The sequence below is a fragment of the Carassius auratus genome, chromosome 39 (assembly GCF_003368295.1).
Source record: "Carassius auratus strain Wakin chromosome 39, ASM336829v1, whole genome shotgun sequence".
NCBI lineage: Eukaryota > Metazoa > Chordata > Actinopteri > Cypriniformes > Cyprinidae > Carassius > Carassius auratus.
This window is the reverse complement of record NC_039281.1, coordinates 9,746,929-9,774,496: the sequence shown is the minus strand read 5'-3', so window position 1 is coordinate 9,774,496 and position 27,568 is coordinate 9,746,929. Positions and strand designations below refer to the sequence as shown.

Sequence of the window (27,568 nt, the reverse complement as noted above, 5' to 3'; positions counted from 1 at the left end):
TCTAAAAATGCTTGTGATGTAAATCAGTGAGATCTTTCTAACACTAGAGCAGATACTGATGTAAATAATGAGTCCGTGCTCTATATCTCCAGTAATGTGTCTCCGTGAGATGAGATGTAAATGATCCGCAAATATAACACAGAGATCGAGAGCTGAAGAAATAGACTCTCCTCAGAAGATGTGAGATGTTCTGGAGGCTTGTGAAGATCATTCCTCCGCTGAGGAACAGTGAAAGTAAAGCTTCTGGAAACAAATGCTCCTCAAAAGATCCTGAGGATCAGATGTGAGACTCTAAAACATGATTGATGGAGAATCCAGTAAAGCTGACCATCACACTGAGAACACGTGATCATGCTGGATACACACTTCACAAGATCTCACAGCTGGATTCGACTAAGTTTGCAAGGTTTGTGAAATTAAATGTTCATCAGTCATTCAAAGATTTGTTTAAATTTTATAAATGTGTATTTGCTTAATGCTGACGTCAAACGAGAAAGTATTATAATGTTTGCCTTTCTATTACTAATAAGCCTAATATAAAAGCAATCATTATAATACTTTCTGTATACATTAATTCCTGTTTAACCGTTCTATCTGATTATTAGACAGACTTCTATCCGTATTAGACAGAACTGTTAATGAAGACGACGAATAAGAGAGAGAGTGTGAGCACTGTGTGCTAAAAGTCAAAATAAAAGTCCTGCCATGAACACATCGGCCAAGCAGAAATACTTATTGGCGATGCCGATATTAGGAAAATGACAAATATCGGCCGATATATCGGCCAGGGCAATATATCGGTCGACCACTCTCAATGATGAACCGTCTCAGAGACACACGATACAACAAACACACTTCTGCAGATCTAATCAATCCCTGATGGAGAACATCAACTCCCATCATGCACTGCACTCAGTCAGACGTCACATGACAGCAGTAAAACCAGTTCTGAAGAGCATCTGAGGCACTCGAGGGGTTAACACTCGACTCAAATCATGAAATTCCACCCTGTCTCTGGTTCTGTGTCAATGAACGGCGCTAAAGCTGATCTGGGTTCAGTCTCAGATGTGGAAAATGAACAGAGAGAAATGTTGATGTGTTTAACATGAGCGACTCTCGACGAAGCTCTGCCAAACAGACAGTTTCCCCCTCGCTGAGACTATTCACGGAAAACAGAGAGAGAGGGAGAGAGAGAGAGACAGAGAGAGAGAGAGAGAGGGAGAGAGAGAGAGAGAGAGAGAGAGAGAGAGAGGGAGAGAGGGAGAGAGAGAGAGAGAGAGAGAGGAGGGACGAGTGAGACGGAGAGCAGCGAAAGAGAGTGAAGCTTCTTTCAGTAACTTTAGACAATGAAGCTCGTCTGTTTTTCATCTGAATGGAGTCGTTAATCTTCATTAAGACGAATGTTTCATGGCCTTCAGTTTAGCAAAGAAAACACTTGATAATTTAATAACTATATTCCTCCCTCATCTGATTACCTCCACACACTCACTGCCTCTCACCTTCAGCTGCTGGTCAACAGGAAACACTCACCTGCTTCTGTGAAAACTCTCACACGTACACACACTCACACACACAAACACACACACACACACACACACACACAAACACACACACACACACACACACGCGCACACACACACACACACACGCACACACACACTCACACACACACACACACACACACACACACACACACACACACACACACACACACACACACACACACACACACACACACACACCTCAATGACACACTGTTGAATGTGAACGATTCATCAGTATTTCAAGCTAAATAATATGCAGATGTAATAAAGCGATGATCAGCGTGCTCCAGCACTGACGTCAGCGGGGTCAGAACTCACTGTAATTCATGGTCTAATAGCTGTTCAGTCACTGTTTTAGCAAACGCACGTCTAATTGATTCCTCATGGATAAAGTCCAGTCCAGCCCTTTCTTTTGTCTCATTAAACATCGCGCTGCATTCAGAAATCCATCACATTGTTGAAGTAAAATAGGTTTCATGTCATGCACAATGATGCCTCACTGTTCTTCATAAAACGATGATAAATCACGTAAAGTTAAAGTCGTGATGTAACAGAAGTAGCCTCAGATCTTTTCTTCTGTATTGTGTCGTATAAATGTAATGGATTGTCAATGAAGAAAAATATAGGGCGGGACTATGTATCTTTTTATGTGTTATTTTCTTTCATTATAATTAAAACCATGCAATAAAATAAACAGTAAGTATTGCAAAGTCAATATTTCTCATTTTTATTTAGTTAAAAAAAAAAGAAAATAATAAAAAATGACAAAACACAGCTGAATTACTATAGTTACTTAAACTAAATTTGAAATTAAAACAAAACAAAAAAATCTAATTCACATTATTAGATCAACTTTTAACAAAAACTGTAACTCCTACAATAACACTGCTTATAAATGCTTTGAAATGATTATGTCAAGTACTTTCAATCACCACTGGGTCTGAAGTGTAAATAAATAAACGTGTCTTGGTCAGAATCACCAAAAACATCAGTGTACAAAACAACACACAAACCATTAATGACTCGATATTTAGCCAAATACAGACGACAGATTAATGACACTAATCTCAAACATTTCTCATCAAATGATCCAAACACAGAATGATCTCAGATCTAATGCAGCCCAAACTAAAGTGAGCTCATCATCTGAACTCTTCAGAAGATCATTAGTAAGCCATAGATGTGAGCCTCTTCCCGTCTTTCTCACGTTTGCTTCAGTGAAAGTCAAAGAGGAAGAACAATCAGTGAGAATCTCTTTCACAGAGTCAGTCATAGAAACCCGCCTCTCTCTCTCTGTCTCTCTCTCTCTGGATGTGGGGTCGGTCAGGAGGTCAGAAGCCGGTGATTTGTCGTGTCAGAGGTGACGGTCTGGAAGCGCTTGTGACCCTGAGGTCGTGACCTGACCTCAGTGCAGTGCTGTCATCCGTTATTTGACCTGTAATGTGACTTTGACATCTTTCTTTCAGTTCCTCAGAGTTTAGATTGAAAAAAAAAATAATTAAACATGGGCATGATTCCAATGAAATCCCATTTGTCATTTGTGATCAACCCTACTGGCAAAGGGCATCTCAGGAACCACACTTCAATGGTTTGAGTCTTACCTATCAGATAGCTTCAAAGTATCTTGGAGAGGTGAGGTATCCAAGTCTCAACATCTAACTACTGGGATGCCTCAGGGCTCGGTTCTTGGACCACTTCTCTTCTCTGTCTACATGGCATCATTAGGTTCTGTCATTCAGAAACATGGCTTTTCATACCACTGCTATGCTGATGACACTCAACTCTACCTCTCATTCCATCCTGATGATCCGACGGTAGCTATTCGCATCTCAGCTTGTCTAACAGACATTTCTTCCTGGATGATGGACCATCACCTTCAACTCAGCCTTGCCAAGACAGAAATGCTTGTGATTCCAGCAAACCCATCATTTCATCACATTTTAAACCTGAATTCTGAATTAGACATGCATTTTTGTAATTATATATATATATATTTCTAAGAAATGCACAATTTTATACACACAGTACCTGTACAATGATAGGACAGCAAAATATTTTTAATTTTAACTCCCATTTAAACACAAGCATTTTTTAATTATAATAATTATTATTTCTGATATATTGATAGAAATGCACAAATCTATAAATGATAGGACTATAATTTAATAAAATATTGTATTCTGAATTAGACACGAGCAGTGTGTTATGAACACAACGACTGTTAAAACAAGCATATGTTCTGATTCTCTATTAATATAAATCTGTGCATTGTTCCAGACGTCTGGCGTGGAAAAGAGGCTTTAAACTCACGCTTTCTGTGACATTACTCTGTGTTCCCCAACAAAGAAGCCGTTTGTGTGTGTGTGTGTGTGTGTGTGTGTGTGTGTGTGTGTGCGTGTGTGTGTGTTTGTGTGTGTGTGTGTGTGTGTGTGTGTGAGTGCTTGAGGGTTTCTCAATTACCTGTAGCCATGATAACGAGAAAATTAACCCAAATAACCAACACTTACACACACACAGGTCATTATCATAGCTAACTGCAGCTTTGACTAAACCTACAGCTCAAACATGCTCGAGTTTGAGTAACTCTAATTCAATCTCTGTATGTTCACATTAACATTGTGCTTCTCCAGTAAACGTATGTTGATTTAAGGACGCTTAGGTATTTGTACTGGGAAACGAGAATGGGATTTTTTTTTACAGTGCACCATATTAATTTACATGCATACATGCTACAAGTACAACTCTGGGCATGTTGTGTTCATGCATGATTGCAATAGTAGTCTTAAACTGCAAGACCGAGGACATTTAACACACAATATGGCAGTAAAACTCATTGCAGTGTTGTGTGTGTGCTTTTGTTGTTGGGTTCAACAGAGCATGAAAAGAACGAAGAATGAAGCAGAAAAAGAAAGAAAAGAGCGTCCGAGGGAAAAAGGGAAGGTTTGTTTACGCTGAACCTTCCTCTGCTGTTGTGTTTGGCATCGGCGGCTGAACTCCCGTCTCAAACGCATGATTTTACCCTCGCTCTCTGTTCTCTTTCTGCTCCAACGACAGACTCCTCAGAACAATCACTGCTTCCAAACCTAGACAGCATTACGCTCTCATGCCTGTATTTCCACCGTCCTAATGCAGATGAGTGGAGTGTGATCAGGACAGGTTTAGGACGCTCCCTCAGGAGACGACAGAGACTCAGAGGAATGAAGGTCTGTCCTCGTCATCAGAATCAAACGGCCCAGAAACTTCCACGAGCTGGTTATATCTAAGAGAGATGAGAAACGCTCAAAGCTCAGGAACTTCATGAGATCGCCATAATTCTCTGTTGAGTTTAATCTGAAGTATCAACTTTGTCTCAGATGTTTCTCTTTAAAATAGCATGGACAAAAATGAGTCCCTAGTTAGCATCCGGTGCAGAGAGTATAGGTAAAAAAAAACAAAGAAAACAAATTCAGGTTTGATGGATAATTTGGCCAAATATTTGTGATTATCAAAAGTAATAATAATAAATATTATTATTATTATTATTATTATTACTAAATAAAAGTATAAAAATGACTAAATAAAAACAAAACGAGACGCTATTTAAAAAAATTAAATAATTTAAAATAACAATAATAATGATATGACCAAATAAAAATATAAACAAATTACTAAATACAAAAAAGTTATTGCAAAAATATTATGAATACAAAATTTTATTTAAAAGTACTACTTTAAAATTATTAGTAATTTAAATAGTTTTTTTTAAATATTTGTATTTTTGAATTACAATTGTAAAAGTATAACATTAATATTGATCTTACAGAAGTTAAACCATCAAACCTTAAATGTGTGTGTGTGTTTATTTTTTCTGGTTAATAAGCAGCAGTCTTTGCTAACTTGGTAATCACACTAAGCCATATCACGATTGTGTTTTTATTCCGATTAATGGTTTATCTCTAATGTGTTTTGTCTTTGGTAAATCGGAGCACAGTTTGAGACATGTTTGAGATCTCTTCTAAAACTCTGTCTAGAACAAACATCTGAGATGTTAAAGCAACTACTTCTCTGATTTTCCTTCCTATGGGAGAGCAATGGAGGAGAAAAGAGGAAAATAGTTTGGGATGGAAATTTCTGAAATGCCGAACACAAATACCATCATGTGATCCGTGTGTTGGGCTAATAACGCATGAGGAAAACACTTTCTAAATGGCTGTGTTTCCAGAGACGGCTCTGTCAGTATCACACCTCGTCATCAGTCTGACTGATAAAGCTCCACTTTGTTACGGTCGCTTCCAGCCGGGCGTCGATCATCTGTGCCCTGATTATTCATGTTTTGAATCAGTCTGGTCAGTGGCACGAAACTCAGAGAACATTACAGAACACATTACAGTCTGGAGCAAACCCAGAGAGAGCTCACCGCTCTTTACCATCCACACATCTGAAGAAACTTCTAACATCTATAGACTCAAAACAGGAAAATGCAAACAGTCCGTGCTGAGAGAATGCATGAGCTGATGAAAAGCAAGCATTGAACGCAAAGAAAATTGCTAAAAGTGTCTGCAAAATGCACAAACATAAATGATGAAAAGTGAGCATTAAAGACCAGACTCAAGTAAGAACTGAATGTTTACTTAAAAAAAACTACATTTGTACGATGATTGATTAACATTATATAATCCTTTGCATTACACAGGTGCTGTCAGCAGAAATTAAAAATAATTTCACTCCCATTAAAGACTAATAAAAAAAAATAAAAAATTTTTTTAATGCACATCACTCCTGACTTTATTTACTTATGAATGTTTTCATGCATAAATCACAATCTATCAGTAATTTTACAAATGAAAATATATTGTAAAAAAAAAAAAATGAATGCAATCAGTTTACACTGATATTTAATCTTAAATATAATATATATACATTTAAATTAAATAATTAAATTATTATATATATAATATTTTTGTTGTTTTAAAAATAATATTTAATATAATAATAATATAATAATATAATAATATTTTTTTAATAATATAAATATATGAATGCTGTTTCCTCTGTAGATGCACACACACACACATATATATCTGTATAATATAAACCAGTCAGTCTGAGGTGTTCAGCAGGTCTGGTCAAATCATCACAGTCTGGGCAGAAAACTTATATGAGTTCAGTCTTATCTGGAACAGAAACTGAGTCTGAACTTTAAAACAGAGTCTGGGTTCAGTGACGGGGAAACACACACACACACACACACACACACACACACACACACACACACACACACACACACACACACACGTTATCAGTCTTTACTTCACACATAAATCTTCCAGATTAAAGCGAGAGAGAGAGAGAGTGAGAGAGAGAGAGAGAGAGAGATGGCCGATGAAAGCGAGGAAGGCCTATAGAAATGCAAAGAAGTGGCCTTCTTTTCTCCACTTTAATTCTGTTCATTTGCTGCTGGACAGGGGAGGAATGATGGGACATTCTCAGAGAGGAGACTTCATTAATGCACACTATTTAACAGCTTTGTGTGTGTGTGTGAGTGTGTGTGTGTGTTTGCATCCGTCAGACCTCCATTCACACACACACACACACACACACACACACAGAGAGAGAGAGAGAGATGTGCTCATCTGTATCATTCAGAGACTGAAAGAGAGAAACACACTTTCATCCTGAAGTCACTTTCACAAAGAGACTGATTCAATCATTCTTCAGGAGCAAACGCAGACAGAAATGATCATAAACTAAAGTTTGGATTAAAAAAATACTTTTATTAATCAAGGACGAGTTAAACTGTTCAAAAGCAAAGACAGTAAAGACATTTCCAATGTTATAAAATATTTCTGTTTCAAATAAATGCTGTTCTTTTGAAGAGATTCACACAGAAAACAGCTGGATGTACTGTCCCTTTAAGGTTTTCGCGTCTGGTGACATACGTGACATTATTCACTGTGTTTATGTTTGATTCATCCACAGCAAATCCTGACACAGAGAGAGACGGTGTGTGTGCGTGTGTGTTATTAACCCCGCGCTCTCTCTCAGGACAGTGAGCTGTAATTGCTGCTGTCTCTATTAACGGCTGGTATAATGAGCTCTCGGAGACCACCGGGGACGTCTGTCTGATCTCAGAGCACTTCACACTTTTACTAATGTCACTTACTAATATTAGTTCTAGACTCTTTAGTTTTGTGATGATGATTACAGATTTGCAAACATGCAAACCGCAAACTACTCCACTTCTTTTGTGTGTCAAATTAAGCAGTTTTCAAATAAAACTAGTCACATTTATTTCTATAGCACTTTCTACAAAAACATTGTTTCAGATCAGCTTCAATCAAGTCTAATGATGACGTTTGTAGAGCCGCTTTCGCCACATTAGGATTGTGTTATATCAGATTGGGATTTCGTGATTTTTTTCCTTCAATAAAAATCATTATTTGCAAATTGCTTAGTGATTATTTACAATAAGAAAGTCAAGCATTTTGAAAAGATCAATGATTAAGACATGATTATGAATGGAAATGTTAAAAGCACATCTCATATGATATGACAATGTTAACTCATAACAGATAATGAAAAGCATTTACTTACAGTTAAGACATTCATCAGAAGTGTTTTGCACTGTAATGCAATCGCAGTGTGCTACTTAAAGGGACAGAACGACAAAAATAATAGAAATAGTCTCCATCATGTTGTTTCAAGACTTTCTTAAATCTATATATATAAAACATACTGTATAATTAAAGTCCATTGTTGTGTAGACCTCAGCGTTATTCAAAATATCTTCACAGAAGACAAAGTCATGGAGGTTTGGAACAACATCATTTAGTGTATTTTTGGGTGACCTGTTCCTTTAAGAAGCACGCTGCCCTACACTTCTTCAGTCATTATTGACTGATACTCTTCCTCTCAAATATCAGTGTCCATCCAACACGCTTCACTCTTAATGAAATAATTCACAGCGTACCTCAACACTGACCGCTGGATGGATTCCACCGCTGGATGGATTTATGACTGAATTCAGCCATTCTGCTAAACTCATAAATCATTAAACACAGAAGGATCGCAGAATTACTCAACTAATGACGCGCACTTTAGGACAAATACATGCATTTAAATCATTTCAATACTCAATGCAAGTTCTTGTCTTTGTGTGTGTGTGTGTGTGTGTGTGTTATTTGCTGTTAAAATACTAAGATTAATTATGGAAGACTTAGAAATACAGTCTTACATTTTTAGAGGTTGATTCATTTCTATGAATCACTTCAAACTCTGTTTCATTTAATTGATTAAAAAGTTCTGATTCAATTATTTTACTGTTCCAACATTTTACAACCACAAAAATACTTAATTCCTCTTCATTTTCAACACTAGATGTTCATTGTAAAAATATATAAAAATGTCATAAATAATTGCTAAAAAAAAATAGCAAGTGACACTTTGAATTAAACTTTACATTTTAAAGAGGAAACACTGAAATAATAATTTATTGTAAAAAGTCATTTTATTAATTTTTTATTAATAATTTGGAAGTTAAATTTTTTTTTTTACATTGTCAAGCCAAACTACATGATTTTCTCTTTTACTATTTCTGTCTTGTTTTCTAAATAACCATCTAAACATCCTTAAATCAAGACACATATGCTGGAGAAGGAAAATTATTTAAGATATTAAGTCTAGTTTTCTCAAATTGTGATCAAAATGAAGAGAGTTTATGCTTAAAACAATAAAACAAACCAGTGGGATCTGACTTTTTTTCCAGTTTTCTTTTGAATTCAGTTTATTTAAAACCAAAACGATCCACTTTTTGTCAAACGTTTAGCTTGAAAAGGTCACTTGTGCTCGGCTTGTCCAGATATTTTTGGGGTCCACTTTCACATCTGTAATACACAGTAAAACGCTTATCTGTTTACAGGATCAGATCTGATAAAAGAGCAACAGCGTGAGCTAAAAGTGCGTGTTTGTGCTTCATCAGAGAAACAGTCGTATAAATCCTGACGTCATTTCAGCTGCATTAGTCTGCGTGTGGTTTCCATCAGTTTAAGATCTGGCAGGAACGAGATCTTCTCAAATGCATTGTGTGTTTACGTGAGTCCAAACACTGGCGGAAACTCCAGACACACAACCAGCGCTCGTAGTTTCTGTGCAAATCGAACATTAATGCATGCTGAAAGGCCCCAAATCTGTCTTTCTTCTGCTGCCCTCTTCTTGACGTTTCCCAGAGAAAACGAATCCTTTCAGAATGATGTAATACAGTCGATGTAAATGTCATGTGACTTAGGCTGAGTGACAGAACACACTACAAATGTATGAATTAAGTTTATTATTCTGACCTCACAGGCAAATATTTTTTCTTGTTTCAAGCAAAAACTTGTTTCTTTTAAATGCATTTCTCATTTTAAGTCATTTTGCATCTCCAGTAAATGTAGCTTGATTTAGGAAATAATTTTTATATATTTTTACTGGAAAACAAGACTAAAATATTTTTACTTCTCTACACAGTAAAAATGTTCTTATGCTTTTATCTTTGACTTATTTTACAGTACAGTACAAGCACAAACTCTTATTTTTGTTAAATTTCTCAGAAAGTAAAACTTAATATCATACGCATCGCAAATAAATATATTTTGATTTAAGAATGTTTAGATATTTACACTGGAAAACAATACAAAAAAAATAAGAGGTAGAGCTTCATTGTTTGCACTGTATTCAAAATATCTCATAATTCTGCCACATTCATGAATAAAATATAAAATACATGCAGTTGCTGTATCGAGACTAATTCTGAATGAAAGGCCTGATAATCGTTTATAGAAACACTTCCTTAAATTACAGCACCGTCATATTTGTGTCTTGTTTGGTCTTATTTGGGAGCACTGGCAAGTTCACATCTGGATCAGACTCGTGCTCAGAGAGCCAAACGCTGTGAAAGACTCGTCAGCCCAAGAGGAATCTTTTCACATTGTTTCCAGTTCCCTATTCTTCAAGAGAAACACACACAAACACACACACACACAGAGTCTGATGATGTGACAGCAGCTGTGCCACTGCTTTGAATCATGTTGAGTTAGAGATTTTTACTTTTAGTGCTTGTGCAACATGAAACAATCTACAGCAAATCTTAAAACATAATTCATTCCATCATTGGATGAATTTATGGCACTTGCAGGTGTTTTGTTCAACCGTCTGTGATCTTTATAACTGCAAGGATGTTTACTGCATAATCAGTTAAACAATACTGAGAACATGCACTTTTTATCTGGCCTACAATTTTGCTCTGATTGCGTGTCATTAGTCAACTAATTTTGTGATACTTCTTTGTTTTGCGACTCACGAGTATATGAAGGTAAAACAGCCTTGATTTACACTTCACAAGCAGTTGATGAGTCTGATTCATTTTCATAGGAGCGCGTGGTATGATCAAAATCTTATTTCATGATAAGAGTAGGGATGGCGCAATAATCAATTTGGTGACGCAATATAATCAGCCATTGTATTTACCTAAAAAAAAACACTATAAAAACACACACACACACACACACACACAAAGGATTTCACTTGCACCTGTGTCTTCTCGTACATTACATGATGTAGTCATGAGGTGTTAGTGAAAAAAAAATGCCTCTAAAAAGTTGATCATATCGAATCTATTGGAAATCAATTATAGAAATTTTTTTATGGGGCAATATATCGGACAATAAATAATTGTTATCGAGTCAGGCCTAGAAAATCATATACATCATAATATACTTATTTTATCTTATTTTAGCTTTGTTATTAGCAAAATTCCTGCAACTGACTGAGGTTTTTATATTAGATTTCATTTCACTTTATTTTATTTCAAATAATGAAAAGTTTTATATATATATAAATAAATACATAAATAGATAAATAATGATATATATTTTTCAGCCATACACTTATATATCTCTGAACAAATGTGTTCAAATGAAACAAATCTTCTGTCTTGGGAATGGTCAGGCTCTCTCAGGACATCTGACCCATTTCGGCTCTTGTTAATGTGATTGATTCTGGGTCGGATCAGCACATTCCAGCACGGGTCTGTCCCTGATACGAGGTTCCCTGATGCCCCGGCGGAGATCAAACGCCCTCGCAGCGATTTACAGTCACATGCGTCCACACACACACACTGCTGGAGTTAAAGCTGCTCTACTGAGAGCTGTAACTTATTCACTGTCATGACACGGCCTGCTCTCGCTCAGAGGTCAAAGGTCAAGGTGGCTTCCTGCTCTGACCCCTGGGAGTTTAGAGGTCAAGAAGTGTCCCGTGAGGTCTAGTGGGGTTACGACGGCAGAGTGTCAAAATTATAAATACAAATCCAGATGTTTCTCCTAAAACTCCCTTGGAGAAATTAAAACACACAAATGAGTCAGCAGTTACAGTAGGAGTCTAGAGCTATAAATCAACGTGGAGAGCAGCAACTTGCAAAAAGTTCTCCAAACCATAGGATTTTTTTTTAAATAGTGAGAGGAGTCAATTAATTATTTTGTTAGAACTGAACTTTAAAACTCTAAACATTTATAGCAAAAGTTGATTTGTTGACTTTACTAAGATACACAAGATTTTGTTCAAAACTTGTCCAAATGTTGTTCCAACTTTCCAAATTGAATTTCTGAACAATTTCACCTTCACAAAGTTGTGCTAGTTTCCAGCTAAAGTAGTAGCTTAAAAAGAAGTGTAGTAAATATTATTACAAAATAATCATTGCTTTACTTTTAATGGCTTAAGAGAAGACAGGTGAACAGGACACACACACACACACACACACATACATTTATATATATGTCCCTAAGTTGATTTATCATAGTACATACAGATAATTGTTTTGTATTACAAGTTTTATTAAATGTTATGTTTAAATATGCATATTCAAGTATGCTATTTTGAATGCATTTTTTGAATTTGAACACAACATTGGATAAATTAAGGTTCAAAATCCTTTCTTGATTTTGTTGGCATATAAGAGTTAAAGGATTTTTTTAGAGAGGGATTTTGGATTTCTCTCTTTATCACTCCATAAATCAGAATATACTGTCAACAGACACAAAACAAACACATTTTCACCATGTGTTTTAGGAAATGAAATGTTGTATAAATCAGTGTGAACTAAACATGAACAAACCATTCAGTAAAAACCTTGAGAATATAGAAAGGAATAAAACTCTAAGTTTTGGTGTTTGTATGTGCTGCTGAAGTGAAGAAACAAACTCATTTTGATGAAAAAGCCTGAAATCTATAGATGCAAATAGATAAAGTGTAAATATTAATACAGGTGAATGATATATGAACAAACCCTTCAGTAAAAGCTTTCAGAATATAGACAGGAATAAAACTCTAAGTTTTGGTGTTTGTAAGTACTGCTGAAGTGGAGAAACAAACTCTCAGCCTTTAAAAATACGCATTTTTACTATGTTTTTAGGAATAAGGTGTTGTAAAAATCAATCTGAATGATATATAAACAAACCCCTCAGTAAAATCCTTCAGAGTGTAGAGAGGAATTAAACTCTAAGTTTTGGTGTTTGTACATGTTGCTAAAGTGGAGAAACAAATTATCAGCCTTTGAAAATATGCATTTTTACCATGTTTTTAGGAATAAGGTGTTGTAAAAATCAATCTGAATGATATATGAACAAACCCCTCAGTAAAAGCCTTCAGAGTATAGAGAGGAATTGAACTGCTGAAGTGCTGAGTGCTGCTAAAGTTGAAAAAAAAAACTTTAAAGATATTTATTAGAATTGAAATCTACAGATGCGAGTAGATAAAGTGTTGAAGCATCAGTGTGTCGACCCTCAGAGAGCAAACACAGAAACACACTCACACACACTCAGCGCTGACCGGGGGGGAAGTGGCACTTAAACTTTACAAGAGAAACACACACACACATGCAGCAGCACACTGGGGCCTGTGTTCAGCTCAAAGTCTTTGTCTGAACCCTCTCGTGTCCCCCTCCATTCAAACAATCACACAACACCCCTCCATACATGCCTCTCTCGTGCGCGCACACACACACACACACACACACACACACACACACACAATATAGGCTGTATACAGCAGGTCCAAAAGTCTGAATCTGGGAAATAGTGCCATTTAAACCTGTAAATAGTATTTTTGTTTGATGTCCATTTAAAAATATTTCAACATTCTTAAATAAAGATAAATTTACTGAAGAAGCAAAATCACATAAGATATTAAGTCGTGTTTACTGAACAATTTATAAAAATTAAGTGAGTTTAAAACATAAAAAAAAAAAAATCTGTCAGTGGGGTCAGAAAAATATATTTAATTTAAAAATTTTTTTTATCTAAAGTAAATATGGTAAAATGCACTGTAAAAACATGATGTGATGAATAAATCAGGGTAAAAAATTTTTGTCTATTATTTTAACCAGTGTATTTTTAGTATCATTGAGATGCTATATTTTTGTTAATATTTTGAATTAGAATTCTTCTTTGGTTTTGCTTTCATGTTAATTACAGTAAAAAAAAAAAAAAATAATAATAATAATAATTTTTGTTGTTTTAAAATGCCCATAGACTAAATGAGAATGAGAAATGCTGTGTTGGAGAGTAAAACAAACTAAAATATATATATATACATTTTTTTTTCTGCAAACAAATGTATTTATACTTTTAGTTGTAGTTAACTATAATAACCCTGACTTTATTAAATAAATATTCAAACCAATTTCAACTTTTATAAAAAAGTTATATGAGATTCAACTAATCTTTTAACGTCAGTTTAATTTAATTTAAATGGAAATGTCTTGAACAGCTAATTTGATTACATTTGAAGTAGGTAGATTTTTTACAAAGATTTTTAATAATATTTTGACGTATCCTGATTTTTTTTAAATGGTCTGCTCTGACATCAAATATATTTCCATGAATATTTCATTAAAATGTTTATGTTTATTCATGAAATAATTTATGGAATTTCATAGCCTCACTGTGCAAGGGCTTATCATAGATTAAAGCAAATATTTTGTTCCTCATTCATTCCCCGTTTGGTTCCCAATCGTCCGTCCTTTTCCCATCATGCACTGCTCTCTGACCCATCCTGACCGTCCTGACACTGGGGGCCTCTCCTCACCTCTCTCTTTCTAACGAAACGCCTTCCTTCAGAATGAGTTCACTTATAAATGATGTGATTGTGGTCGATTCGACATAGTCCTCCTCTCGCATCCCCTCTTTATCTGGCTGCCCAGAAGAGGAAGTGAATATGGCGGGAATGCGAGGAAAGTTAAAGAGTAGACATCAAGAGCAACTTTCTGACCCAGCGGAGAGAGAGAGCCAGAGATGGACAGGAGATGTAAGGCTTTTTCACGCTTTAAGAGCTCCTTTAGTTCGCTGCTGTCAGACGGAGACGATTGAGAGAAAAGCTGAGCGACTGAAAGCTCTTTCTCTGCACACATTTCTATCTGCATTTGCATGTAAAAGCTTGCGGTCGGCACTGAATGCTCCTTGCTTCCCCGGAGCCATGGAGACGGCAGAAAAGGTGCAAAATTCAGTCGGCTGAACTTAAAACGACTTTATTAAAGTGTCAGTGATCAGAGAGCAGACACAGAAACGCTCAGTGTTCGATTCGAACCGCCGTTACACGCTCAAAGAGCTTAATGACCTGCTAAGAGCATTACCCTCTAAAGACTTGTTGACGGAGACTCGATGCTCATGCCTAAGAAAAAAAAAGATTAATTTGCTGAAAATTGCAGGAATTTGACAGAAACACAAGAGCTTTTGTGCTGGAAGAGCCATGGGAAGTTTTAGATGCTACACACCTCGTTCAATTCGTTCAATTAATTGGATTTGTTCCAATTAAACACAGCTCGGCTTACAGAATTTTAGCTAACTAAAACTAAAAACATATTTTATTTACTTAAAATAAAACAAATGTTATCTGCAACAAAACAAAATATAAGAAACCTTTTGTAATTTTTTTCTATTTTAGCTACTTTAAAAAAATTGCTTAGTTTAACTTGATGTACTAGAATAATAACAGCTAAAAATCTAAATCTAAATAAAATCATAAAAAACATACAACAAAAAGTCTAAGTAGAAAATATGAAAATAAATTCTGACTTCTATACTTGAATTGTATATCAATGATACTAAAATTACACCGTTTACAACTGATAAATAGATTTTAGAATATTATTTGCTTTTTGATTAATTTTTTTACAATAACTTTGTAAACTGTATATATATTCTACACATAACTCGTTTTCTCTTTTAATTAAGTAGATTTTTTTGACTAACGGCAGATATTTTTATCTTGTTTCAATTACACTCACTTAATTTGATTAACAAATATCTAAATTTATTGACTTCATGCTTAATACAAGAAAAAATATCTGGCAGTGCAATAAAAATAAAAAATCTTGTTTCCCTTTGAATTAACTTTTTCGGACTACAATGGCAGATATTTACTCTTGTATTAAGCTGAAACTTCATTGGTTCTTAAATGCATCGGCTTTGAAAAGATTGACTTTTCTTTGCACAAACCATCATGTAATTAATGCATTAACCAATTTTATAGTAACTATATGGAGCTATATGGTTATAATATACAATAAGTTGTCCTAAATATCAAATAAAATCAAGAATATTTGGAGATCAACATTAGTATTTAGAGAAGACCCACTGTCACCAAAAAACTCATTGTCTTCTCTTCTAAATGTTGTACGTGAACACGCCCTGGACAGAATGAATGGACGTCTGAGGAGCTGTAAAACGGGATCAAACTCACACAATAACCACATCCTTCACGCAAAGAGAAAGAGCGAGAAAAGCGATTGAGAATATCTTGTGAGGACGGAGATCAAACTCTTTTCGGGACGCCCTGGGGTTTCTCCGCTCTCCGTCAGCTTTGTGTAATTAATGAGTTTCTAAATTAATGCACATAACTAACAACAAACAACATCACAAATAAAAAGCATCTCTAATGAAGCTCCTCATAATTACCCAAATGAGAGTCGTAATGAGCCGGAAAAACAGATGAAAAGTGTCAACTTCTCTGGAATGATGAAATATGAAAGATGCAATCAGTCTTTTACTTTATATTGTTGTTTATGATGAGACGTGATTAAAAGTGAATGCTGGATAAACCCAAAGACAGAAGGATGATTTGACTAAAACCAGCAAACGCTGCAGAAAACAACAGATCTGGCAGCTGCTTCTAAACACAAAACTAATTCTGTTTGAGTCGTTCTGCTTCAACAGCACACACCACACAAATAAACACGCTAGCAATGCAACATCTAAACCTCACTCAGAAATCCCCTTTAGAATAGATGAGATCCACACAGAGCTCGGGGATAACGTCCAACACTAATGTTTCCTGAGAACAAACACTTCAATCAACCTTAATCAGAATTTACTCACTATGTCCTGCTTAGTGCTCTTATTTTACTATCACTGAAATACTATTATAGTTATATATTATTATTATTATTATTTAATATAGTATTAAAAAAATATATTAAAAAAATATATACAACATATATATATATATATATATATATATATATATATATATATATTTTTTTTTTTTTTTTTACTGCTAAAATACACATGTAAAATTTGAAAAGATTTGAACATTTTTGAATTTTCTATTTATATTTAAATTGTACAGTTTTAGTAAATGTTGTGTTTTTGTAAATTGAATGACATATATATGTACATTTAGAAAAAAAATTAAATGAATTAAAATAAAATGAATTAATACAAAATATTTATTTAGTTAAATATTTATTCATTTTATTTCAAGTAACACACTCGTTTGGTTTTAATTTTAGCTAACTGTAATAACATACATGTTAAATGTTTAGCAGAATAAAAAGAACAGAAAAAGGCCATAAGATTTTCACACACACACACTCACACACACACACACAAAATCACATAAAAAACACATACAAAATGATATGAAGAAAATTAAGCTATTTTTTACTAAGTCTGCGGCGAGTCAAAAATAACGCTTTATTGCGTAACGACACTGAAAAAAACTGAGCATAAAAAATAAGAAAAATAAGAAGTTGCTAACAAATTTCACAAAGTGATGCACTGAATTGAACCTCAAATTCTGAAGTGCTTTTTTATAAATGTACTCCATTAATCTTTGTTTTATTTACAACTTCAAAAACATTATCAAGAAATTCATTAAGCTATTTTTGAGGAGCTCTTAAACACACACAGGTCCTGAAGGCTGAGGTACATCTAAAGCGGCGTGCTGTGTCTCCACAAGCCTTTTCTGATTATTTTATGAACAGAAGGAAAGATTTTCAGTGAATAACACCATAAAGATTTAGTGCAGAGTCATATGAACTACTGTTGAATCTTTGGTAGTGAATCTTTCACCACACTGAGGAAAGCGCCTCAGAGATTCGGCTAAACGTCTTCTCCTGCTATTGACTCAAGAAAGAAACTCATACGTGTTTGGAAGGGTGAGAAAATAATGACTGAATCTCCATTTCGGGCTGAAGTAAGCCTCCAAACAGAGCTGTGATATTGAGTTATCTGAACGAGCCGCCTGAGAATTCATATTCACCGTCCAAGAGCCACATGGAAGACATTAGCATCTGTAAGCAGCTTTCTTTCACTTTTCGAGGCTGTTTGAAGGATTTGGAGCCTCACAATCCTGGCGACTGTGTAAAGGCTGAAATAACATTCGTCCTCATACAGTCACACACACACGTAATGCAGGGGTCAGACGACAGATCAGCTCCAGATGAGCAATAACAGCCCAAACACCTGAAGCAGGTCTGAGATCAGGTCCACACGCATTAAACCAAGCGTTCAGAAGCACAGCTCGTGAAAACAGATCCAGACGTGAGGATGATAAACCAGCTGAGACCACGCATCTCAGGTTACGCTCACAAATCAGATTCATTTAAGAGCTAAACCTGATAATGCATGTTAGGAACATGAGAACCGTTCTTTTAGAAAACAGTCACGACTTCATATCGGTCAACTAAAACCATTCTGAAGGAATGAATAAAGATTTGAGGGAAATTCATCTTGGACATGTCAGTGCACAACATAAAACTCGCATATAAACTCACCCAAACTCTAATTTAAAGCTGTCGCATACCAATAAAACATCAGATTTCTGCAGTTCTCTATTGTTTATGCACATCATTTTGTACCTGATCAGTAACTTCTCATTAATGAGCAGCCTAAATGTGAAAAGATTTAAAGAATTAATTTTACCATATTATTACTGCACTTATTTTTTATTCGTTTTTTAGTTTTATTAAAATCTTAATTTCAAATTATACAATTATACAAAAAAAAAACTATGATGCAAATATATATATATATATTTTTTACATTAGTGAGAAATTTTATTTGATTATATCTTTTTTTTATTTCTATGAATGTCTAATTTGAGAATTACTAATATGAAACCCACTGGAATGAATAGAATCTAATTAATAATTCGGTTTCTATCAAAACGACATAAATATGACTGAAAAATTTTTTGTGCAGCAATTGTTTGTCGATAAACGTGCATATTCATGTTCATCAACAAAACCAGTCCCAAAAGTGTCAGAGGAATGAGGAAAAGGATAAATATATTGAAAAAAATGTTTTTGACACTAATTTAACTTCATAGATCATTTTCAAAAAAGTATTTTTGACATATAATGGGCTCCATACATGCCCAGGTCAAAATGAGTGTTATATCTAGTGTTAAAAAATCTGAAAAGGAAAAAGATGTGTATTTTGAGGGTCTTAAAGCATGTGCAGAGTTTCACATTTATTATAAATCTGTTCTTGTCTAAACAGACCTGAAGGATTATGATTAAACGTGATGGCCACACTTCATACGTCTGTGAATGAAAACATGAGAGTGACATAAAAATAATCTTCTGACCACAGGAGCAGACGTGTGTGTGTGTGTGTGTGCCTGCAGAGAGGCATGATGGGAAATAATGAGCACACCATGATTTGAGTCACATGGCTGTCAGTTGTCCCACACACACAAAGGCGACACACAGAGATGACACACACACACACACAGACACACACACACACTCCCGACCGTCACGCTGTGAGCCACACAAACGCCTGTGAATTAATAATTCATAATCTCGAAGGACTGCCCAAACACACATTGATATTAGGGCAGAGCGATTCATCATAATAAAACTGAGATTGCGATATGATTTTGTGAGATAAACACATGCCCACTGTGTTTCAGAGCAGACCGCAGCACTGTGTTCATTTACACGAGCGTTTAGAAACCTGTCGCCAACAAAAGAGAAGCTTTATGAAGCTCCCTGCTTAATTGTTAATAGTATAATACAAATGCATTACACATATTGCAAAAGCAGTATTTCTTATTTTATGTAATATTTGTAATTATACAAATATGCATAATGATACATAATAAAATTATAATTTAAAAATAATTTTGTTATTTGAAGTAAATCTTAAATAAAATATACATAAATTATTTTTTTATTATTAAATATAATTTTTTAATTATGCAGTACAAAAGTATTATTGCAATAATAATAATAATGTTTCTTATTACATTTTTTTCAATATTTGCAAGCAATTATATATTAAACATGCAATATGATTTTTTTGGGGGGGTTGGGCGAGTTAACTCTGGAGCCCCACAACCCTTTTTTTAATTTAGTTTTAAATGACAATTGCAAAATTTATCAGAAAAACTGTCATTTGATTATTTTTTTTAAATGGAATAATGATTATGAAATAGTGTTGTTATTGTTGACTAAAACATATAATAAAATATAAATATCAGACGCAAAAGTTAAGCTTAAAAATAATTAGAAATTGTTAATAATTAGAAATGTTGCATTGCTGACTATTTAAAATAATATTAATAATAATAATAATAATAATAATAAAACAGCATGTACTAAGACTAAAACTGAAAAAAAAATGTATCTAAAAAAAAACTAATAAAATGACAACACAAAGCATGTCACAAAATATTTAAAAAATATATTAAAATAAAAGCTAATTCAAAATATAAAAACATTCCATAATAGTGCTATAAACAGTAGTAAAATGAGACGTATGAAGTGGTTGTGTTCTGATGTTGTCTTCATTAACTGCTCCTGCACAGGGTGTGTGTAAAAGTTTGTAAAAGTACAGCTCAGAAACACACACAGCTGTTTTCAATTAAGCAGCCAAACACACACGCACAAGCTGCTGCAGTGTGTGTGTGTGTGTTGTACAAACACCATTCACTGTCTATTTAAGGTCAGACTATTACAGCAAACACCTTTCTATGAGTGCTAGGGCTGGGCGATATGGGCAAAAATTCAGATCTCTGTATTTTTGGCAGATTTGTGATATACAGCATATATCTCGATATTTTAGTTCTTGTATTTGGATTTAAAAAAAATCAGTATTAAAAAAGCTTGTCACATGTTTAGATGGACTGGATGATGCACTTTCTCCACAGCAGCTCTGTCTGTGTCCTCGTCTATATTCTCAGATGCGCTCGTATCAGACTACTGTATATTGATATAAACGTTATTGCCTCATATCGAATCACTTAAAAAAATGATACATATCATACAAATTCAATATCCCGCCCATCTCTAATGAGCACAAACAAAAGCATTCATTTCTCATCTCACATGAAAGAAAGATCCAGACAATATCAGATTTACTGCCGTTAGTGAAGTCAACCATCACTGCGCTTGGTCTCGTTTTCAGAATAAATCTCTCAACATCCTTAAATCAGGCTACATTTACTAAAGATGCAAAATGACTTAAGATTATTAAGTCTCGTTTTCTGAGAATTTGATCAAAATAAAGTGAGTTATTGCTTAAAACCTGATCAAATATCTGCCAGTGAGGTCAGGGAAATAATCAGGTTTTTACTTTGGATCAAGTTTATTTCTTCTGACTCCACTGAGAGATATTTGTTCCTGTTTAAAGCATGAACTCACTTCATTTAGATGCATTTTCCAGTTTAGTTTAATACAGTTTTCAGAAAACAACACTTAGTATCATCTGTAAATGTATCTTGATTTAATAATGTTGAGATGTTTTACTGGAAAACAAGACAGAAATACTGAAGACTTCAGATACTTAGTGTTGACTAAGGAAGTAGAATTAAAATGAACTTAAATGCAAAAAAAAAAAAAAAAAAAACTTTTTTGGAACACTGGAAAAACACTACATTTCCCAGAATGCATCAGCTGTGCGAGTCTTCCTGTCTATCCATCTCAACTTCCTGTGGATTCTGGCCTAATCAATTCAAATCCAAATTTCTGATGAACTGAAAGAAAGAGCATTCTGTGCTCAGATTTACTCAAGATGCTCAAGTCTCAGTATGAACTCCACACTCACTTTATAGCTTTAAACTCTAACTAGAGGCATTTATGCTCCTCATACTTTGTGCATTAATTGTTGGCTATTATATTTCAGTAAGTTTTATCTTTACAATAAACCACCACATAAATAGACCAAAGACACTTTTAGAATAAAAGATGTTTCAATGGAAAAGAAAATGACAGATAAATCCATAAAGATGTGGCAAACTCACTTTGCTTTTATCCAAACACTTAATCAGTATTTTGTCTTGTTTTTCAGTAAAATGTTTACAAGTTCAATACTTGTTGTCAGAACATAAACCTTAAATTATATTTCTTTTTGTTACCTCAGTGGCAATTGTTTTATGTTATAAATCTATCAACACTTTGTTAAGATTTGTAGTTAAAACAATTTGTAATTGAGGTCCAAGAAAATACACATAATTTACATAATTTTTAAACGGTCATATTGTCTGCAATAATAATGCAATTAATGCAATAATGCAATTAATGCAATAATATCTCTGCTGCTTGATGCAAGGGTTATTATAGTTAAAAAAAAAAGAAAGAAAAAAAAACTGTGTGTGTGTTTGAAAATACTCTAGTTGTCCGTTCACTTTGTTTGTTAACTATCTGCCTGAGTTCCACCACAGTTTTGTGTTTTGTCCTAACTCTAACAAAATACTGAGAAGAATAGTGTGCAGGTGAACGGGAGAATATCATCTGTGTCCGATTAAACTTTCTCTACACCTTCAGCGCAGCACAATCCATGCCTGATTTCAAATCACTTTCAGCTGCAGTTCGGAGTAAACAAACCTCACCACGAGAAACAATAGCACACCATTACACTTAACCCATGAGTGCCTCACAGAGTTCCTTCAGTCACTCACAGGAACACAGGGCAGCTCTTTACCACGTCGCTGTTTCACACAAACTCTGGTGTAGAAACGATTTTCACTCACATATTGCTAGTGGATTTCACAAATAATTACAAAGAAATGGCAAGACTTAAATGGTGTTATACATAGCATAAACTGTAAAACTAAATTACTGTAAAAAAAAACGACAGCTGCGGTTGCCAGAATTCTACCATGAAAAATATGGTAACAACATTTTAGGTTCTACTGTTTTAACTTAAATTTACAGTTAAATACCGTAATTTCATTAACTGATATCATGTTAAAGGGGGGGGGGTGAAATGCTATTTCATGCATACTGAGTTTTTTACACTGTTAAAGAGTTGGATTCCCATGCTAAACATGGACAAAGTTTCAAAAATTAAGTTGTACGTTTGAAGGAGTATTTCTGTTCCAAAAATACTCCTTCCGGTTTGTCACAAGTTTGGGAAAGTTTTTTTCGAGTATGGCTCTGTGTGACGTTAGATGGAGCAGAATTTCCTTATATGTGTCCTGAGGCACTTCTGCCGGAAGAGCGCGCTCCCGTATAGCAGAGCACTGAGAGCACAACAGACTTCACTGATCAGAGCGAGAGCGTCGCCAAATGACACAAAAGAAGTGTGTTTTTGGTTGCCAGAGCAAGACAACCCTGCACAGATTACCAAAAGAGAAACAGCATTAAGGGACCAGTGGATGGAGTTTATTTTTACAGAGCATCAACGGAGTTGTGCAAGTGTTTGTGTTTGTTCCCTGCATTTCGAAGATGCTTGTTTTACAAACAAGGCCCAGTTTGACGCCGGATTTGCGTATCGTTTATTTCTTAAGGATAACGCAATCCCAACGAAAAAGGGTCACGATCGTGTGTTGGAACTGCATGCGGTGAGTAAAACTGCTTCAAATATCTCTGCCTCCTTGTTAGTGCGTCCCCTCCCATGCCGGAGACCCGGGTTCGAGCCCCGCTCGGAGCGAGTTGTTGCTGCTGCTGCTCTCGTTCAGTTTCAGCCTCTGGATCTGATTCTGGATCATAAATAAACGCTGAATCTGACTGTTAGCCATGGTTTGTTTTGGATGTTTTTTCCCTCACGGTAATGTCACAGTTTCCAAACGCTCTCAACACAAAAGCCTACTGGCGCTCGTGATTCTTTAGCTCCGCCCACACGTCACGCCTCCAGCCGCTCGTGTTTTCCGGGAAAAATCGGTACAGACTATCTTTCTCTTATGAATATAATAAAACGAAAGACTTTATGGAGTTATGAAGGATGCAGTATTACTCTATAGGTACTCAAGATTAACAGGAGATTTGAGTGAAAACGAGCATTTCACCCCCCCCCCCCCCCTTTAATATACCAACCTATTGAAGTGCTGAAATCCGTTTTGTACCTTTGTAACACACTGATAACCACAGAGTCATTCACACAAGCACTAAACACTATCATAGTGGGAACACATTCAACTGAAATATGGAATAAACATTAATTTAACAACATTATATGTAACATACAACCCTAATAAACAACAAATAAGAAAAAACTCAGAAAAAACATAGCTATTTCAAAGAAAAAAACATCAAATTGAAAACATTTAAAATGCAATGCAGAGAATTCTGGGAACGTCATTTTACATTTTTTTCCCTGTAAATTTACAGGAACTTACCGTTAACCATTTAACAGGTTTGTACTGTAGCAATTTCACTGTTTTTTTTACCGTTAGAATCACAGTAATTTTTTACAGTGTTACAACTTCACTAATGTCCACTTTAGAAGCCTGCTGTAAGTGATGCCAGTTTAACTTTAACCACACGCCTGGTCTCCAAATCCTGTCACAGGTGTGATGCTCAGGTAGAGGCCTACACACAGATACTGAGCCCAGAGAAAGATGGTTCAGAGAGGAGTGTGGACGTGTCTATCTGTCCAAACCCTCGTCCTCCCACCATTAAACCAGAAAATAGAGAAAGGAGTAAAGATGAAGAAGAGAGAGACGGCTAATCAGCCTTAAATCAGTCATGTGAGAGAAACCACACGCAACACAGCAGCAGACAGACAGAAATAAGAGGAAGACGTCACAGAGAGAGAGACAACATCAGAAACGTCCTGTGGCGTTACTATAGAACAACAGCAAAGCTATTATATCCAATTATACTGAATGATTAGCATATAATAATAATAATAATAATAATAATAATGTAAAGAAGAGTTGAGCTGAGGAGAGAAGTGATTTTACCAATTTTATCTCATAGGCAAATGAAATATATCCATATATATTAAATATACATAAAAACATACATAAAACCTTTTAGAAAATGGAACAATATCAGAAGCAACAATTTTATTAAATATCGTTTATCCTATCGTTTAATAGATTTTTTTCTTCTTTTAAGCATCAACCTGCGTTTTGTTATGTTAAGTTTGTAAGATTTCTCAACTTGAAGATGTTTTAAAGGCAAACAAGATGCAAACAAGAATGTTAAGAAAACAAGTTAAAACATTTTGCGTTGGAACTGTGAAGCCCAATATTCACTCCAACACACACATATATGTGACTATTCAAACTATTCTTCTATTGTTAAACACACACACACACTCCTAAAAAAACTGAACAGAAAACAGAAAACTCAAAATAAGGCTAAGTATGTATTCACACACACACACACACACACACACACACACACACAGAGAGAGAGTTTGAGCAGGTCAAATGTCACACACATCTGCTTCCATTGTCACTGATGTGGTATGATCTTCACATCACATGGACGCTTTCCTACAACCTCGGATGAGTAACTTCAGCTCACCGTTGTCTGACACAAGCGATGACACCCCCTCACAAAGCAAAGCAAACAGTTTTGGCTTTAATTACGCTCACTCTCTGTCTCTCGGCATGGAGAGCAACGCCTCTCAGAAAGCTATTTTCAAAACTCTAACGCAAAGCACATTTCATCACAGCACCAAAGAACGAGGGGAAAAAAATCCACTTTATAAACGCGAATCATCAAGCCTGTAATAATATAACATTTTCGGTTCCAGTTTAAATTTCCAAAACACACACACATATATAGAATCACATTTGTTTTTCATTTGAGCAGAGGCCTGCGCACACAAACCCACAAGCCCAGTGTAGAATTTCATCTGGTTCCTGCAGCCGAGAGTTTAACTCTATCCCTCGAGGGAGAGTTTAGCGGGAGCAATGCAGATGCGTCGCAGTGTACCAACTGAACGTGAGGATTAAGTTTCAGTTTTAGAGATTCCTCTTCTTACTCGGCTCAACCACCTCTGAAAGGAAATTTCTATTCACTGAGACTTAGAGGGTCAGCTGATTTTAATGGTCACTTATAGCCTGTTCAGGCAAAGCTGGTGGCACAAAGCAGGGTTTCACGGACCACCCTGCTCCGACATCGCCCGAGGCATTCAAACCCCGGCTAATTCCTCTGCTTACTCGGCGGGGGACAGGTATCTGAGACCCACACACGGATCTCCCTCGCTCATTTCCCTTTTACCCCTGCATCTCCTTGGCCAGAAAACTATTACAATAACAAAGAAACAAACAATTCCATCCTGTGGTTTCGTGTTATTAATATCTGCAATCATGCTGTCTGGGCGTCTGATTTGTTGAATTTGTCGCTGCTGATAAGAGAGATTAGTTCGCTCGCAGCAGGAAATACAAAGCAGCACATTTTACCCAGGATTCCCCTCTCTCTGCCTCAGCAACTCAGAGCACAGCGAGCGCTCCACTCTGAGATTAAGACGTATGCTCTCTCTGAGCTGAAACAATACAGCTAGCCTGCCAAAAAACAAAGCCCACATTCTCAAGTGCAAAGCAATTTATACTTAATACAACCCAGATCGTCTAAAAAAGATCGCGGGGTGGGGGGGTTTGGGGAACAAGTAGGAACTTTAGTAATGCACGTACGGTTATCCAACACTCTTTAGTTTGGATATTCTCGCTTAGGTTTTTCCACCACATTCACACAAATGACTTCAGCACATGTTTCAGAATATGTTCCCTTAGATTTCCTTTCATACAATATGCAAGAGCCATCAAAATCACTGACACCTCCCCCCCAAAAAAAGAAACGTTATTACTCACCTCAGCATGTTGCGTTCTGGGCTGGCTGGCGTCGGCTTCGATGGCGTACACGTCTATCAAGTAGAGGTCCGAGCCTTGCTCCCTGTCCAGTTCTGCAGCTGTTTGGATCATCCCAGAGTGGCGTCCGATGGTGAAAAGCCGGCCTGCGGCCTTCCCTCCGCTCCGGACTGAAACAATAAAAAACTCCACTTTTGTGCCGGTGCCACGTGGACTGGAGGCATCCAAAGAGATGACATTGGTTCCAGGTGGTTGGCCCTCCTTTAGAATAGTGATGTATTTGGGTTGGGAGAAGACCGGGCCTTCCGAACCCTGGAGGATAATGGTCAGCTCCGTCCGTGAGGTCTTGCGGTCCGTGCCGTGATCTGTAGCAGACACGGTCAGACTGTAGATGAGCTTTGAGGGAAGGAGCTGAGAGGCTAGTCTGATATCTCCACTGTAGCGGTCCATGATAAATGTGTCTGAATCTCCTCTTACGAGTTCATACTCCACCTCCCCGTTGGCACCCTCATCGGGTCAAAAGCCACTACTGTTGTCAGAATGGAACCGATCACTATGTTAGATTCAGCCACTAGGGCGTTCTGGGAGATAAATAATGGCACGTTATCATTTTGGTCCGTCACCCATATGGTAACATTTTTCAGAGCAAAACGTCGGAACTCGACCGGCACGGCCTGGTCCGTTGCTTTGATGGTCAGTTCAAAAAGGTTGGAAAACTCTCTGTCAATCTCCTTGTTCGTGTAGAT

General features: G+C 35.9%; 1 protein-coding gene across 1 annotated transcript in view; it reads right to left on the bottom strand.

Moving 5' to 3' along the window:
* LOC113058041 (protocadherin Fat 4) overlaps positions 1-27,568 on the bottom strand; it is a 74,247-nt gene that overhangs the window by 41,475 nt on the left and 5,204 nt on the right. The window contains 2 exon segments of the mRNA XM_074559858.1: positions 26,826-27,340; positions 27,343-27,568. Coding sequence (XP_074415959.1) covers positions 26,826-27,340; positions 27,343-27,568 — 741 coding nt within the window.